This window comes from Stomoxys calcitrans, chromosome 5 (genome assembly GCF_963082655.1).
Source record: "Stomoxys calcitrans chromosome 5, idStoCalc2.1, whole genome shotgun sequence".
Taxonomy (NCBI): Eukaryota; Metazoa; Arthropoda; class Insecta; order Diptera; family Muscidae; genus Stomoxys; species Stomoxys calcitrans.
This window is the reverse complement of record NC_081556.1, coordinates 155721244-155734884: the sequence shown is the minus strand read 5'-3', so window position 1 is coordinate 155734884 and position 13641 is coordinate 155721244. Positions and strand designations below refer to the sequence as shown.

General features: G+C 37.0%; 2 protein-coding genes across 2 annotated transcripts; both read left to right on the top strand.

Annotated features, from left to right (window-relative positions):
* Positions 1-2493: 2493 nt before the first annotated feature.
* Positions 2494-5659, top strand: LOC106096121 (DNA replication licensing factor MCM4). Its single transcript, XM_013263706.2, has 7 exons — positions 2494-2676; positions 2740-3044; positions 3121-4049; positions 4118-4489; positions 4544-4910; positions 4975-5427; positions 5485-5659. The coding sequence occupies exons 1-7, from the start codon at positions 2610-2612 to the stop codon at positions 5578-5580; spliced, it is 2589 nt and encodes an 862-aa protein (XP_013119160.1). The 5' UTR covers positions 2494-2609; the 3' UTR covers positions 5581-5659.
* Positions 5660-8535: 2876 nt separating this feature from the next.
* LOC106096122 (protein inturned) lies at positions 8536-11174 on the top strand. The gene has a single exon (XM_013263707.2). It carries the CDS (start codon positions 8539-8541, stop codon positions 10975-10977), a length of 2439 nt encoding a protein of 812 aa, XP_013119161.1. The 5' UTR covers positions 8536-8538; the 3' UTR covers positions 10978-11174.
* The last annotated feature ends 2467 nt before the right edge of the window (positions 11175-13641 follow it).

Below are 13641 nucleotides of genomic sequence, written 5' to 3'. Positions count from 1 at the left end.
TTCACATGAATAACTGTCAAACTCCATATAAATTATGAATGAAAAATGTGTGAAAAATAAAAACTAAAAGCAAGTAATCCTTGTATGCTATAAAGGCAAAATTTTGTTAGTACAAAAAATTTCCTTTAATTAATGTTTAAAAAACTAAAGATATTTTGTTAAAGATTTTCACAACTGTAGGGCACTTTCCTTCAGCACCACCTCTGGCGAAATTTTAGTGGATTAATATAGGAGGCTACCGTAACGCAGAGGTAAGCTCAAATCTTGGCGAGACCATCGGTGGTTCAGCGGTGGTTATCCCATCCTAATGCTGGCGACATTTGTTAGGTAATATGTCATGTAAAAACTTCTCCTCAAAAGAGGTGTCCGGACTCGGCTATATAAAGGAGGTCTCTTATCATTGAACCTAAACTTGAATCGGACTGCACTCATTAATATGTGAGAAGTTGCCCCTGGTCCTTAATGGAATGTTCATAGGCTAATTTGCATTTGCATTTTGGATTAATAAAAGGTGGTCTCAAGCGAATGTGTTCGCATTATCTTCGTCACCATTTTCTTTACAGTGCGTTTTGACTGTTGTTCGTGTGAAAAGTCGAAATCAGTACTAAGCTTTATGGGTGGAATATCGATTCAAATAGAACATCCTTTTAAGATTTAAGAAAAAATCACAGCTGTGTTATCAAGCCTTTGACATTCAGATTTGTTGCAAAATCAAAACAAAAATAAAAAATTGTACTCAGCAGATCGAATGACCTCATCTTAAAAGTGCATCCTGAAATGAGGCCACCTTTGATTGTTTCACCATGTATGCTAAGCGAAATTTTCGGCGGTGCATACCCATGCGAAAGCTAAAGTTGTGAAAACAATTAAATTTGGGTTGCACAACAAAGCTGATTTCTTTATGATTTTGTCAGAAGGAATAGAGTACTGCTCTAATCGAAAAAATCAGTGCTATTTTAAAAAGAGATTTTCATGTGTAAAGGCCCATATTCGGGTTTCGCTTGAAACTCCATATAAAAAAAAAACAAACGGAAAAATTTGCCGAAATGTGTTCGTTTCGTCATAACTCTACGCAACTGTTTACGGTACAGTACCTGGTAATAATGTCATGTATGTAACTCCACCTATAGTGTGATGGCACTTTTAAGCTGAGTATTCTGTTCGGCTTTTCAGGCGGAATGCTATCAAACTCCATATAAAAAAAACGACGCCGAATCGCTGGAGGAATATAGGCGAAAAAGTAGAACTCTGCTTATAGTGAGAAAAATGGCAAAACGCTTGACATCATTGTCGGCATCCTTTTTGTATGGTTTCAATGTGTAATATTTCATTTTTGTTATTTGCGAAAAAAAAAACAAAATAAAACTATAAGTGCAGATAAAAAAACGTCTTTTTGTATGAAAATAAAAACAAACCATAGCTGTCAAACTCCACTCGTGGAGGAATTAAAAATTTCCGCGACTATTCCAAAAGCAGAATAGAATACCAACCGTTAGGCAAAATATATTCATTTACAGGTAGTGGCAGTCGCCCAACAACAAAATATTGAGTGCGCTATCTGTTAAAATCAGTGATTAGTGCAACTCTGATTTTGAGTATGTTATTTGTTCGCGCCATTTATCGTTTTTCGCGCCAAAACTCGTTGACAGATAGTGCACTTCGCGAGAAATAATTGTACTCAACTGTTTAGGGTACACTACCTGGAAATTATGACATGCCTTTAAGGCAGGATTCACTGAATAAGGTTAAGCCAAGCGATCAGCCGATATACTTTTTTTTAATATTTGGCAGTACTTGGCATTGAGGATGTCAACTTGTTCTCTTTTTACATTCATTCTTTGTTTACGTTTTCTCCTATGTGATGACATTTTCAATCGTCAGATTTGACATCCTTAATGATGTTTATGGGGCCTATCCACTTTGTGTTTTGCATGTGACCTAACCTTCTATTAGTGAATCCTGCCTTTAAGGTTGGTATTCTATTCGCCTTTTCACGTGAAGAACTTTCAAACTCCATATAAAAAAAGAGTTTAAGGGTTGGAATTCTATTCTGCTTTCGGAATAGCCGCTGATATTTTTAAATATTTCGCGAGCCATTTCTTTCACTCTAAACAGAGTACTATTGTACTTTTGCGCCGGTTTTCAACCAATGTTTCGCCGACGTTTTTTATACGGAGTTTGACAGCATTCCGCTCGAAATACTGAATAGAATACTCCGCTAAAGCTAAAAACATGTGAAATAAATAAATGCATTTTTTACGTTAACGGCTTAAAAGGATCGCTTAAAAACAATTAATCCTAGTGTATAGTAATAAGATTGATTAGATAGAAAAAATTTCATCTAATTATGTTAAACAATTCCTCTCCATGGTGCATGACGGAGATACGCCGACAAGAATTTGGTCATTTAGGTGAAACGCTTTGCATTCTTATGCAACCCTGTGTATTGTCATAAATGCGCGCCAAAATCTTCGCTTGCTTCTATTAGGTTTTTGGAAGAGGATTAATAAAATTGCAGTTTTATTATTTATCGAGTTCTTGTCAAGAAAGGTTCATTAGTTCGCTAGTTAATATCAAAATTTCCTCAAAAAATACAAAATAAAAGAAAAATGTCTAGTCCTGCAAGAACACCAAGTAGTGGAATAATGTCCAAGGGACAAAAGACTCCAACTCGATGTAAGTAAAGTATGGCAATATTAATATTGTAAAGTGTGTTAATAATATATAAATCTATTATAGCCATTAATGCTGCGGATGCTGAGACGCCCATGCGTATGGGGCCTAATCATGCTCAAGCCTCAGACAATATTAGTTTGCCCCCAACATCACCAGGCAACATAAGTCTACCAGCGACTAGCCCAGCCCGTGGCTTGGGTGCCAATATGAGCGAAATCGACTTATCCTCTCCTTTGAACTATGGAACGCCAAGTTCGATGGGATCAATAAGAACACCACGTTCTGGAATACGTGGCACACCGCTTCGAGCAAGACCCGATATTCGCACAGATAAGAAAATGAGACAAGTGGCCATCGGAGGTACTGGGGTATGCAAAATAAATTGGAAAACTACGTAAGATATCGCAAGCAACTTTTTAAAAAAAATGTTTTTTGTACCCATAGCTGGAACCTATACCTGAACGCCAATCAGAAACTACAGATCCGGCTTCAGAATCTTCTTCTGCACCTCAAATGGTTGTTTGGGGAACAAATGTTGTAGTGAATCATTGCAAAACTAAATTTAAGCAATTCTTATTACGTTACATCGATCCGTTGGCAGAACAAGATGAAATTTCTGAAAATACCGATGTAAATCAGCCATTATATTTGCAAAAAATGGAGGAAATACATACTCTGGAAGAACCATACCTTAATTTGAACTGCTCCCATTTAAAAACATTCGATGAAGCTCTATACCGTCAACTTATTTGTTACCCACAAGAAGTTATACCCAGTTTTGATATGGCAGTCAACGAAATGTTTTTTGAACGTTTTCCTGCTGCTATACTTGAACATCAAATACAAGTTCGGCCCTTCAATGCTGACAAAACACGAAATATGCGTTCTCTTAATCCTGAAGATATGGATCAGCTCATTAGTATTAGTGGCATGGTAATCAGAACTTCCAATGTAATACCCGAAATGAGAGAAGCGTTCTTTAAATGCATTATATGTGACTTCGTTACAACAGTAGAAGTTGATCGGGGCCGCATTGCTCAACCCACTCTATGCACCAACTGCAACACAAACCACTGCTTCCGATTAGTCCACAATCGCTCCGAGTTTACAGATAAACAGCTAATAAAACTCCAAGAATCTCCAGATGATATGGCAGCTGGACAAACTCCTCACAACGTTTTACTCTATGCCCATAACGATTTGGTCGATAAAGTTCAACCAGGTGATCGTATCACGGTTACAGGCATTTATAGAGCTACCCCTATGAAGACCAACAGAATAAGTTCGGCGGTGAAAAGTGTTTATAAGACTCACATTGATGTTGTTCATTTTCGTAAAGTAGACAACAAAAGGCTATATGAAGAAGAGGAAGGGTATGTTTGGAGTATATTTATTCTGTTAATTGTTTTTAATACGTTGCATATTTCATTTTTAATTTTAGAAAAGACCATATATTCCCACCTGAACGCGTAGAGTTGCTACATGCCTTATCACAAAAGCCAGATATATACGACAGATTATCACGAGCAATTGCTCCCTCCATTTACGAAAATGATGACATCAAAAAGGGCATACTTTTGCAATTATTTGGAGGAACCAAGAAAAAACATTCCACAATGGGAAGACAAAACTTTAGATCCGAAATTCATTTGTTGCTTTGTGGTGACCCTGGAACATCAAAGTCACAATTGCTCCAATATGTCTTTAATTTGGTTCCTCGTTCACAATATACATCTGGAAGGGGTTCTTCAGCGGTGGGCTTAACAGCATATGTTACCAAAGATCCAGAAACGCGACAATTGGTTTTACAGACGTAAGTTCTATCAACATATTAAACTTTTTAAATAATAGAAAAAATTATTTTTAGAGGTGCATTAGTTCTGGCGGACAATGGCGTTTGCTGTATTGATGAGTTCGACAAAATGAATGATGCCACACGCAGCGTTCTGCATGAAGTTATGGAACAGCAAACTCTAAGTATTGCCAAGGCTGGAATTATCTGTCAATTAAACGCACGAACTTCTATATTGGCCGCTGCCAACCCAGCTGAGTCCCAATGGAATAAGAAAAAGAATATCATAGACAACGTTCATTTGCCGCACACATTGCTTTCGCGATTTGATCTAATCTTTTTAGTACTGGATCCCCAAGATGAAGTGTTTGACAGGCGTTTAGCTGGCCACTTAGTATCGATGTACTATGTCACCCGCCACGAGGAGGAGGACACCATGTTTGTAAGTATTTGTTTTCAAATTTCGTTTTACATTCTTAAACACAAATATATTTGAATTGTTGTAGGATATGAGCGTTTTAAGAGATTATATAGCCTATGCTAGAGAACATATATCCCCCACATTGTCGGAAGAGGCTCAGCAACGTCTCATACAAGCATATGTTGATATGCGAAAAGTCGGCGCTGGGCGCGGTCAGATATCTGCCTATCCTCGACAACTTGAAAGTTTAATTCGCCTTTCTGAAGCCCATGCTAAAGTTCGTCTGAGCCAACAAGTAACTGTGCAAGATGTAGAGGAAGCATGGCGACTACATCGCGAGGCTTTGAAACAATCAGCCACAGACCCATTGTCTGGAAAAATAGATGTAGGCATATTAACCACAGGCCTTTCGACAGCAGCTCGCAAAAAACGCGCCGACCTGGTGGCAGCAATTAAGGAAAACCTGCAAAAGAAGGGTAAAATTCCTACAGTTCCATATCAGAAACTTTTTAAAGAGATCAAGGAGTCTTCTCAAATTGTAGGTTACTTTTATTCAATTAACATGTAGCAAAATTATAATATGTTTTATTTTCAGCTTATTACAAGAGAGCAATTTGAAGATGCCCTTAAAGAAATTCAAGATGAGGGAGTAATTGTGGTTATGGGTAAAAATACTATACGCATATGTTAGTTTTGTTTTGTATGATGTATGGTTATTTTCATTTTCTTTTTTCATACGTGTATTTTGATTTAAATAAAACTGTTATTTAAAAAAATTTCTTGTGTATAGAGGCATTCCTCACTATAAGCAGAGTACAACTTTTTCGCCTGTTTTTCATTCCGCGTCAGAAGCTGAACAGCTTTTTGCGAGCAAAACTTGACAGCAATCAAATGTTTTTTTTTTTCATACACGTCTTTTTTTACCTGCACATATTGTTTTCTCTATTTATTTTATTTTTTCGCAAATATATAAAGAAAAACGAATCATTGAAAATAATAAAGCGATCAATGGGGTTTGCCGTTGGATTTTTTTCGCCATTTTCGTCACCACAAGCCGAGTACTACTTTTTCGCCGATTTTTTTATACGAAGTTTGACAGCATTCCGCTCGAAAAACTGAACAGAATACCTTGTTTAACGGTAAATCGAGGATACACTGAAAGTGAATCAAACCCGCTTTTTATGAAAACAATACCAAATGTATGGATGATGTAAAGCGTTAAGTACGGTTTGCCATTGAATAAAGTAATACTGAGAATATGTTGATAAGGTACCAACTTTTTTTAATATATGTATGTATGGAAGCTATATAAAAATTCGAACCGATCTATTATGTTAGAGACGTCTATGAAAGGTTAATATTCCCAATTTCGCAAAGATGCTACAAAATATACATACATACATAAACAAGGACTGGCTGTGCCGAATCTTATATACCCCTTAATGCTCTCGTAAATATACCGCAAATGTAGAAAAACGTAAACTGTTTTGTTTTGCTGTCGGTCTGTCGACCGTAAACGGAAAGTAGAATTCAAAACCAAAATTTTACGTTCCGTTTTCGTGTCAGTTGATAAAATTTTAAGTTTGAAGAAATTTCAAATCCAAATATGTATGTTTAGAAAACTGTCATCTCCTATACTACTATAATTTATTGTTAATTGTTATGAAAAGTATTGGAAAAATGAGACGTATGTGATAACAAGTAGAGATTAGGGGGAAAGCGCCAATACGGCGTTGTCGTATCGGCTAATCCATGTTAGCACTGTCGTGAAACTGGAGTCTATTCAGTGATTCCACACATTCCGCCAGGGACTTCGACCTCACTGTACTAGAGCCCACGGCCTTGAGGGCCGCCATATACACATACTGATTTAGACCCGGCAGGGAATGATTATAAGCACCACATCAGTTCAAACTCTAAGCTACAATTTTTTTGGCGTTATGAGAAGCTCGCCCGAGAGCTACCGGGCGAGTCCACAGGTTGCGGTTAGTGAAAGGCTTCGTATACGGAGTAGCTGCAATTGCAGTCGCAAACAATCAACGGTGTCGAAGAGAGAGTCTCCGCGAGAGGCCGGGTGGCAACGGTTCTTGCTTAAATATTGAGTGCCTGTGATACTCGATGTGACAAGGCAATCTATTGGCGTTTTTTAATAACCAATGACAATAACTTTCCCGTGGCGATCGGTGGCCGGAACGAGTTTGACGAGAATCGAGATAGCGATACAAATGTGGCTACAACATCAGCAACAACAACTGATTTCGAAAACTGTGAATCCCTTACTAGAATTTCTTTTGCGTCTATCGTTATGGTATATAGCTCTGCCTGAAATGTTGTGTATGTCGTAGTATAATCCAAATCCAGCCCACCGCATCCATAGTGTCCGGAAGGGAAACTTGGCCGTATTCTGTCTCTATATACTGAAACCCCCTCAGTCTGCCCACCGCATCCATAGTGTCCAGAAGGAAACTTGGCCGTGTTCTGTCTGCCCATGCTCAATATTCGAGAAGGCCGCCATCGCGTACTCCTTCAGTTGGAAAGACGTCTCAACATCTCGCATCAATGCATGGAGGGTCGTCTTCTCCGACCTGCCCTTGAGTTATGCCTGAAATTCTTCGCAACAGACCCCTTCTCATCTTCAAGTCTTTTTGTTAAAAACCAGGCCTTAACAGTTGACACGTTCATCTACATTTACGGTACACTTACGATCATCAGTGTTGCCGCTCAAGAAAATTATTTCCTACCAAAAAAATCCAATGTAATATTGGGGCGTAAATTACATTTATATTTGGAGTGCTTTTGCATACTTTGAGATACATTTATTTTGGGGTAATTTTCATAATAACAAACCAACCCAAATTTGGGGCCTTTTGTCATTTTCAATTTGGGGCACAATGAGTTGGGGCCCACTAACATCGTGCCTGTTTTTATACCCACCACAGAAGAGTTGGGCATTTTGCCATTCCAATTGGAACACATCAAATTGGCAGTCTTTATTCCTATAGTATCTAGATATCCGTCTGCTTGTTGAAATCATTCTACAGCTTTATACCCTTTATACCGATCTCCCTATAAGAAATCTTGAGTTCATAAAGTCTTATTTTTGCCCCGATTTCATTGAACCAGCGTGCCGAATATGGATAATTTGTTTTCCAGATTTAAGTGTTTGAGCCCAGAAATGCTCTTTAGTACCCATTTTTGCCATTACATTGAGTTACATGGACCTCACAACATCTGAGTATGGACCAGATCTGATCATATTTGTATGCAGCTCCCACATAGCCCAGTTTTTTTTGTTTTAAATTAATTTTTAGTTATCCCCGGCGATTTTTTCAGCACTTAAATTGAAATTTACGAGTATATGTTGAGAAAAACTTACCAAAAATTGAGGCTAGCGTACCAATCTACCAACCTACCAAGAGAATAAAAATCTACCAATTTTGGTAGGAACCTACCAAAAACGGCAACACTGCTTACGATAGCATAACCAGGCTTAAAGGGAGTAAAGGCTGTGCTTACTCTCCTGCAATTTTTTACTAGCACATTTTTATTGAAAATGTAAGCGAACAGACCTAACAACAAAACACTTTTCAGCACTTCATACGCGCATGAGCAGCACGGCTTTATTTCAAGGTAAATACATTAAGGAAAAATGCAAACAGAAGAAACAAGCACAAACTCCAGTGGATCTTATTCAAACTCAAGCAGTGATAGTGTAGCCAACTGGGAGCAGTATGTCGGTGAGGACGGTTCACTATTCTATATTGAGTACATACCTGTTCCAGTGTACAAGAACACTGGGGCAGGCGATAAGGTAGAATTCCATCGAGATCTCCCTCTGAGAGGTGGCAAAAAAAGTTGTCGACGTCAGCCATCACTTAAAGGCGAAAGTAACAGCGCTGATAACCACATCCTTTTCTCCAATGTTAACACAAGCGACGACGGTTCAAAAACGTTGGAACTAGTTATAACTGCTGCTGATCGCTATCGCTTTGGTAGACGTTCCACAGCTGCCGAATCTATTTTGGGATTCAGTCTTGTTCCATTCTTTGATCAACCGGAATGTTTAATGGTTCATGGGTTCGTTCATGATATGCCCGAATTTTTTCAGCAAGGAAAGCATATTCCCATAGGCAGAGGGGATTGGTTTAAGTCGTTGGACAACATTGAAATTCGTGCCAGTAACATAGATGATTTATTATTACAATTCGGTGAACCGACCAAAGTTTGTCTTAAGTTTCAGGGGCAGAATTCTGTAAATTCACAGCATTCTCTTCAGCACAACGACGAAAACGAGCCTACTCAATGCAAGATAGAAAATTATACGCAATTCATGCAGCACTTTGAAAAATTGCAAAAGTTTAGTGACAACGTCATGATATTTGGTTTATTGATCCTTCCGCCTGAATGCTATCAAAGCGATGATCATAAATCGTCTTTGTATTACTATCCAGAGGATACAGACAATTTCCTCTATAAAGGCCGTGGCAGCTTTCTTACTTTGAACACTGTCCTGTCCGAGGAATTGAAAACAAAACCATTTGCGTCTACGCTAACAGTCAATGGTGAAGAATTCATTGTTTTCTACCGTAATATAAATGGCTTTCTAGTTTTGGTGTCCTTCCTGTCTTCAATGGTATCGATATCCGAGGGTTACTTGCGGACTGATGAGTTTCTGACATATCTAAGTTTTATGCAGCCACACATGAGTCTGAACAGTTTTAAGGACACATCGTTCCTAAAATTCATGAGAAATTTTTGCAATGTTCAACGTATAAGGTTGCTCTCCCTAAAGGAACGTCAGAGATTGGAGTTCTTAGAAGAGTCGCTCAAGGAGACCAAGTACTTACCTCTTCCGAAAGAGGCACAGCTGAGAATGTTCGATGCCCTGAGCGAAATGGAAGCTATGGACTATCGCAATTGGAACGATGAACCACTGCACACACACCGTGAGTTCTTTATTTATGGAAGCACATTGTACTACGATAGCTTTATGCTCATCTCCCAAATGCCATTGGATATAAGGCAATACATTGAAGTATTTTTGCGCTGTCGAGCAGTCTTTGAATTTAATACTAAATACAACACCAAGGAGCTCTATATTTGGGAAGAGATACAAATTCCCGAATATAAAACCGATAGATATTTTCTAGCCGTCTGTGGTCGGGGACATCTAATTTTATGCGTTATATTAAAACTATTTTGCTCTGCGGAAGTTAGTATGGATGTTAGAGTGGAGCCATCGCTCTTTTACATAGAAGAGATACAGGAAACCATCGATCATCTTGTTCAGTGCGGCATTGAATCATTGGCTATGTTCTGGTCAGTTTCTAACAAACGTCCAGAGGTACAGACAAGCTTCACAGAGGGCAAAAGTACAGAAACTACAAAGGATCCCAAGAAAAATGAAGGCTCTAATAAAAATCACAAATCTTCGCCCTCTTCGGGAAACTCCAGCCATGCACATCGCTATGACGACGACACACAGCCATGTTCCTCTTTAGGGGGATCATCAGTGCATAGTTTAACCCCAAGCGAAGATGACTCGAGTAAGAAACGTTTAATTTCAAATGCCGACGATAGCGACAGTGGTTCTGATTGGGAACATTTTATGGATGAAAATGTTTTACGCTGTGGAACTGATGCAGAATTAAAATCTCAAGTCACCGAGTCTCTGTGGAAAGAAATTAACAATGTTGTTCCAATCAACATATCTTCGGGTTGCACCAACGACATATATTACTACATTTACGTTGATGGCATTAACAATACATCTTTTTCTCCACTAAAATCCATGAAAGATATTGCCCCATTTGCCCGTGATATGCACTTGGGATTTCATAGAATACGTCAAATTTTACAAAGTAGTAAGCAAATTAGAGATTTGCAAAAATCCCCAAGTGCTATGATTCCAGTCAAAGAACATGGAATTGCCATGGAAGTTACAGAGAATTCCATTACATATAAGTTTGTTGTTGTAGGTAGATTATTTTTATCGCCTCCGAAAGAGGTATATATTTGTCATAAGCCCGAAATGCCTGCTAATATGGTGGAGTTGGCTTTTAGATTGTCATTCTTTCCATCCGGATAGTGTGTTAGTCTGTTAAAAGTGTTTACATTAATATCTATTATGAAAGTATCAATAATAATTTGCGACATACTTATTTAGGTGCAATAAACATTTCTATGTATCCTTTAAGGCCTTATTCATACACTATGAATTACATCAATGCATATGTAGTATATAAACGCACGTATGACTAAGTGTAAAATAAAAGTTTATAATTTCACAAATGTTGGGAATTTTTTTAATTAAGCAGGTAGTCTTTTAGTGGCAAAGCAGTCCCTCAAGGCTCCGGGCAAGGCAGAAATCGCGATCATTGCACCCTGACTGATCAATGCATTTTGCACACCATATTTGCCCTTCACTTTTTTAAGAGGTCTTTGCTGCTTTGCTCTTCTATTCGAAATAGAAACCATTGGTCTAAGTTGGACATGCGCTAATGTGGTGATTTGAGGTATTATGAGAATGTCTTTCCTTTAATTTTGTGGATTTGTTTGCTTAGAGTGGTTTTCAATGCTACATTCGATGTTTCCTATTCCGTTTTCCCCAGTTGAAAGCACACTTTTTTCCCGATTACTTTTTGAAATACTACACAAATTTCAATGAAAACAATTCTTTTATGAAGATTTATTCACAAGCAATGGGGGAATGTCCTACTGAATAAAATCAGCAAGTTTTTTTCCTTCAAAGTCTATTATCTAAAAAATGTTATCAAGAACAAATGTAGCGAAAAATAAACATAGGAGAGGAAGTTTACGAAGTAGCACCGATAACTGGTTTGACTGTCCAGCTATCTCCTTTCGTATCTCAATGCGTGACTTGGCGTTTAAGGCTTTCTTAAACAATAAAACTCCCCAGAATTGGAGTTTTCTCTAGAGCAAGGAATAAAGTGAAATCTATGATAAGAAAGGGATGTTTGTCGTATAATGAAGACAAATGGCTTATCCAAATCAAACAGCCTTATTCACAAATCTAAATTAGGACTAAATTAGGAATTGTGAATAAAGACTGGTACTATATTCGCTTTCGCAATATTTTTCACCGATTACTATTTTTTAGATAATAGAATTAAAAGCAAATAAACTTGCCGATTTTATCCAGTAGGACATTCCCTAAGTACTTGTAAAAATTTGATAAAATTGTTATTTGTGTAGTGTTTAAAAAAATTATTTGCGAAACATAGTACCAGACATAAGGCCGCAAGTCTTTCAGTAGTATGCTATTGGGTTTCCCAAAAAGTAATTGGGGATTTTTCATATAGTCGCCGTTGACAAATTTGTTCACAGCTTGTGACTCTGTAATTGAATTCTTTCTTCTGTCAGTTATCAGCTGTTACTTTTAGCTTGCTTTAGAAAAAAAGTGTAAAAAAGTATATTTGATTAAAGTTCATTCTAAGTTTTATTAATTATTTTATTATGTGAGTTCAAATAAATGCCTTAATTGTGCTAAATAAAAATGGCCCTGAATAATGTCAAAAAATTAAAAACCAAATTTTTCCAAAAAAAACTTATAAAATCAACAACATTTTACAGATAAGGCAAGAAAAAATAAATCTTATCAATAGTGCATCATAACATTTATGCTGGAGTGCAATTTTCAAAACAACTCAACTAGTGCAGAGATGTTTTTCATAACGACATAAGTAAATCGAGTCAATGGCAATATGGCAAATGGGCAAAATGACTCGTTTGCCCCAAGAACGAGTCATACAAAGCATGTAAGTTCAAATAAATGCATTAATTGTGCTAAATAAATGCGCTGAATAATGTTAAGAAAAGAAAAAATTATTTTTGTTTTCAAAAAAAATTAAAATGAACAAATTTTACAGATAAAGCAAGAAAAAAAATTTAACAATAGTGCATCATAACATTTACGTTGTAGTGTGATGCAATTTCCAAAACATCTCACATAGTGTAAACGGAACATCTCGTTTTTCAAAACTTGTCAATGTAGACATGGCTTTAATTCGGTTAATATAAAGCAAGATATATTAATTTAGAGGTAGCGGCAGTTGTATAACAACTAAATATCGTGTTCACTATCTGTCAAAATCAGCGGTCAGTATAACTCTGATTTTGTATATGTTACTATTTCGCGCCATTTTTTTTTGTTATTTGTGTCTATTATAGTTCATAACTATAATACACACACACAGCAAAACTCGTTGACAGATAGTGCACTTCGCATGAAAAATTGTACTCAGCTGTTTACGGAACACTACCTGGTAGTCATGATATTAAGTACTGGTATTCGAAGCCGTAAATGTAACTCGTTTACTATATTCTAGCCAAATCGGATCAATATTAAGACTTTGAGGGCTTCACAAATTATAGTACTATGTTGGGTTTTCGCAACATTTTTTCGTGATTACCTTTTTTAGATAATAGATTTTGGAGCAAATTTGCAGATTGCATTCAGTAGGTCATTTCCTTATTACTTATGAATAATTTTTCTTAAAAGTATTATGTTTTCATTAAGATTTTTATAGTGTTCAAAAACGTTACCGTGAAAAATATGTGTTTACAACTGTGAAAAACGAATATATTGGGTTGCCCAAAAAGTAATTGCGGATTTTTTAAAAGAAAGTAAATGCACTTTTAATAAAACTTAGAATGAACCTTAATCAAATATACTTTTTTTCTAAAGCAAGCTAAAAGTAACAGCTGAGAACTGACAGAAGAAAGAATGCAA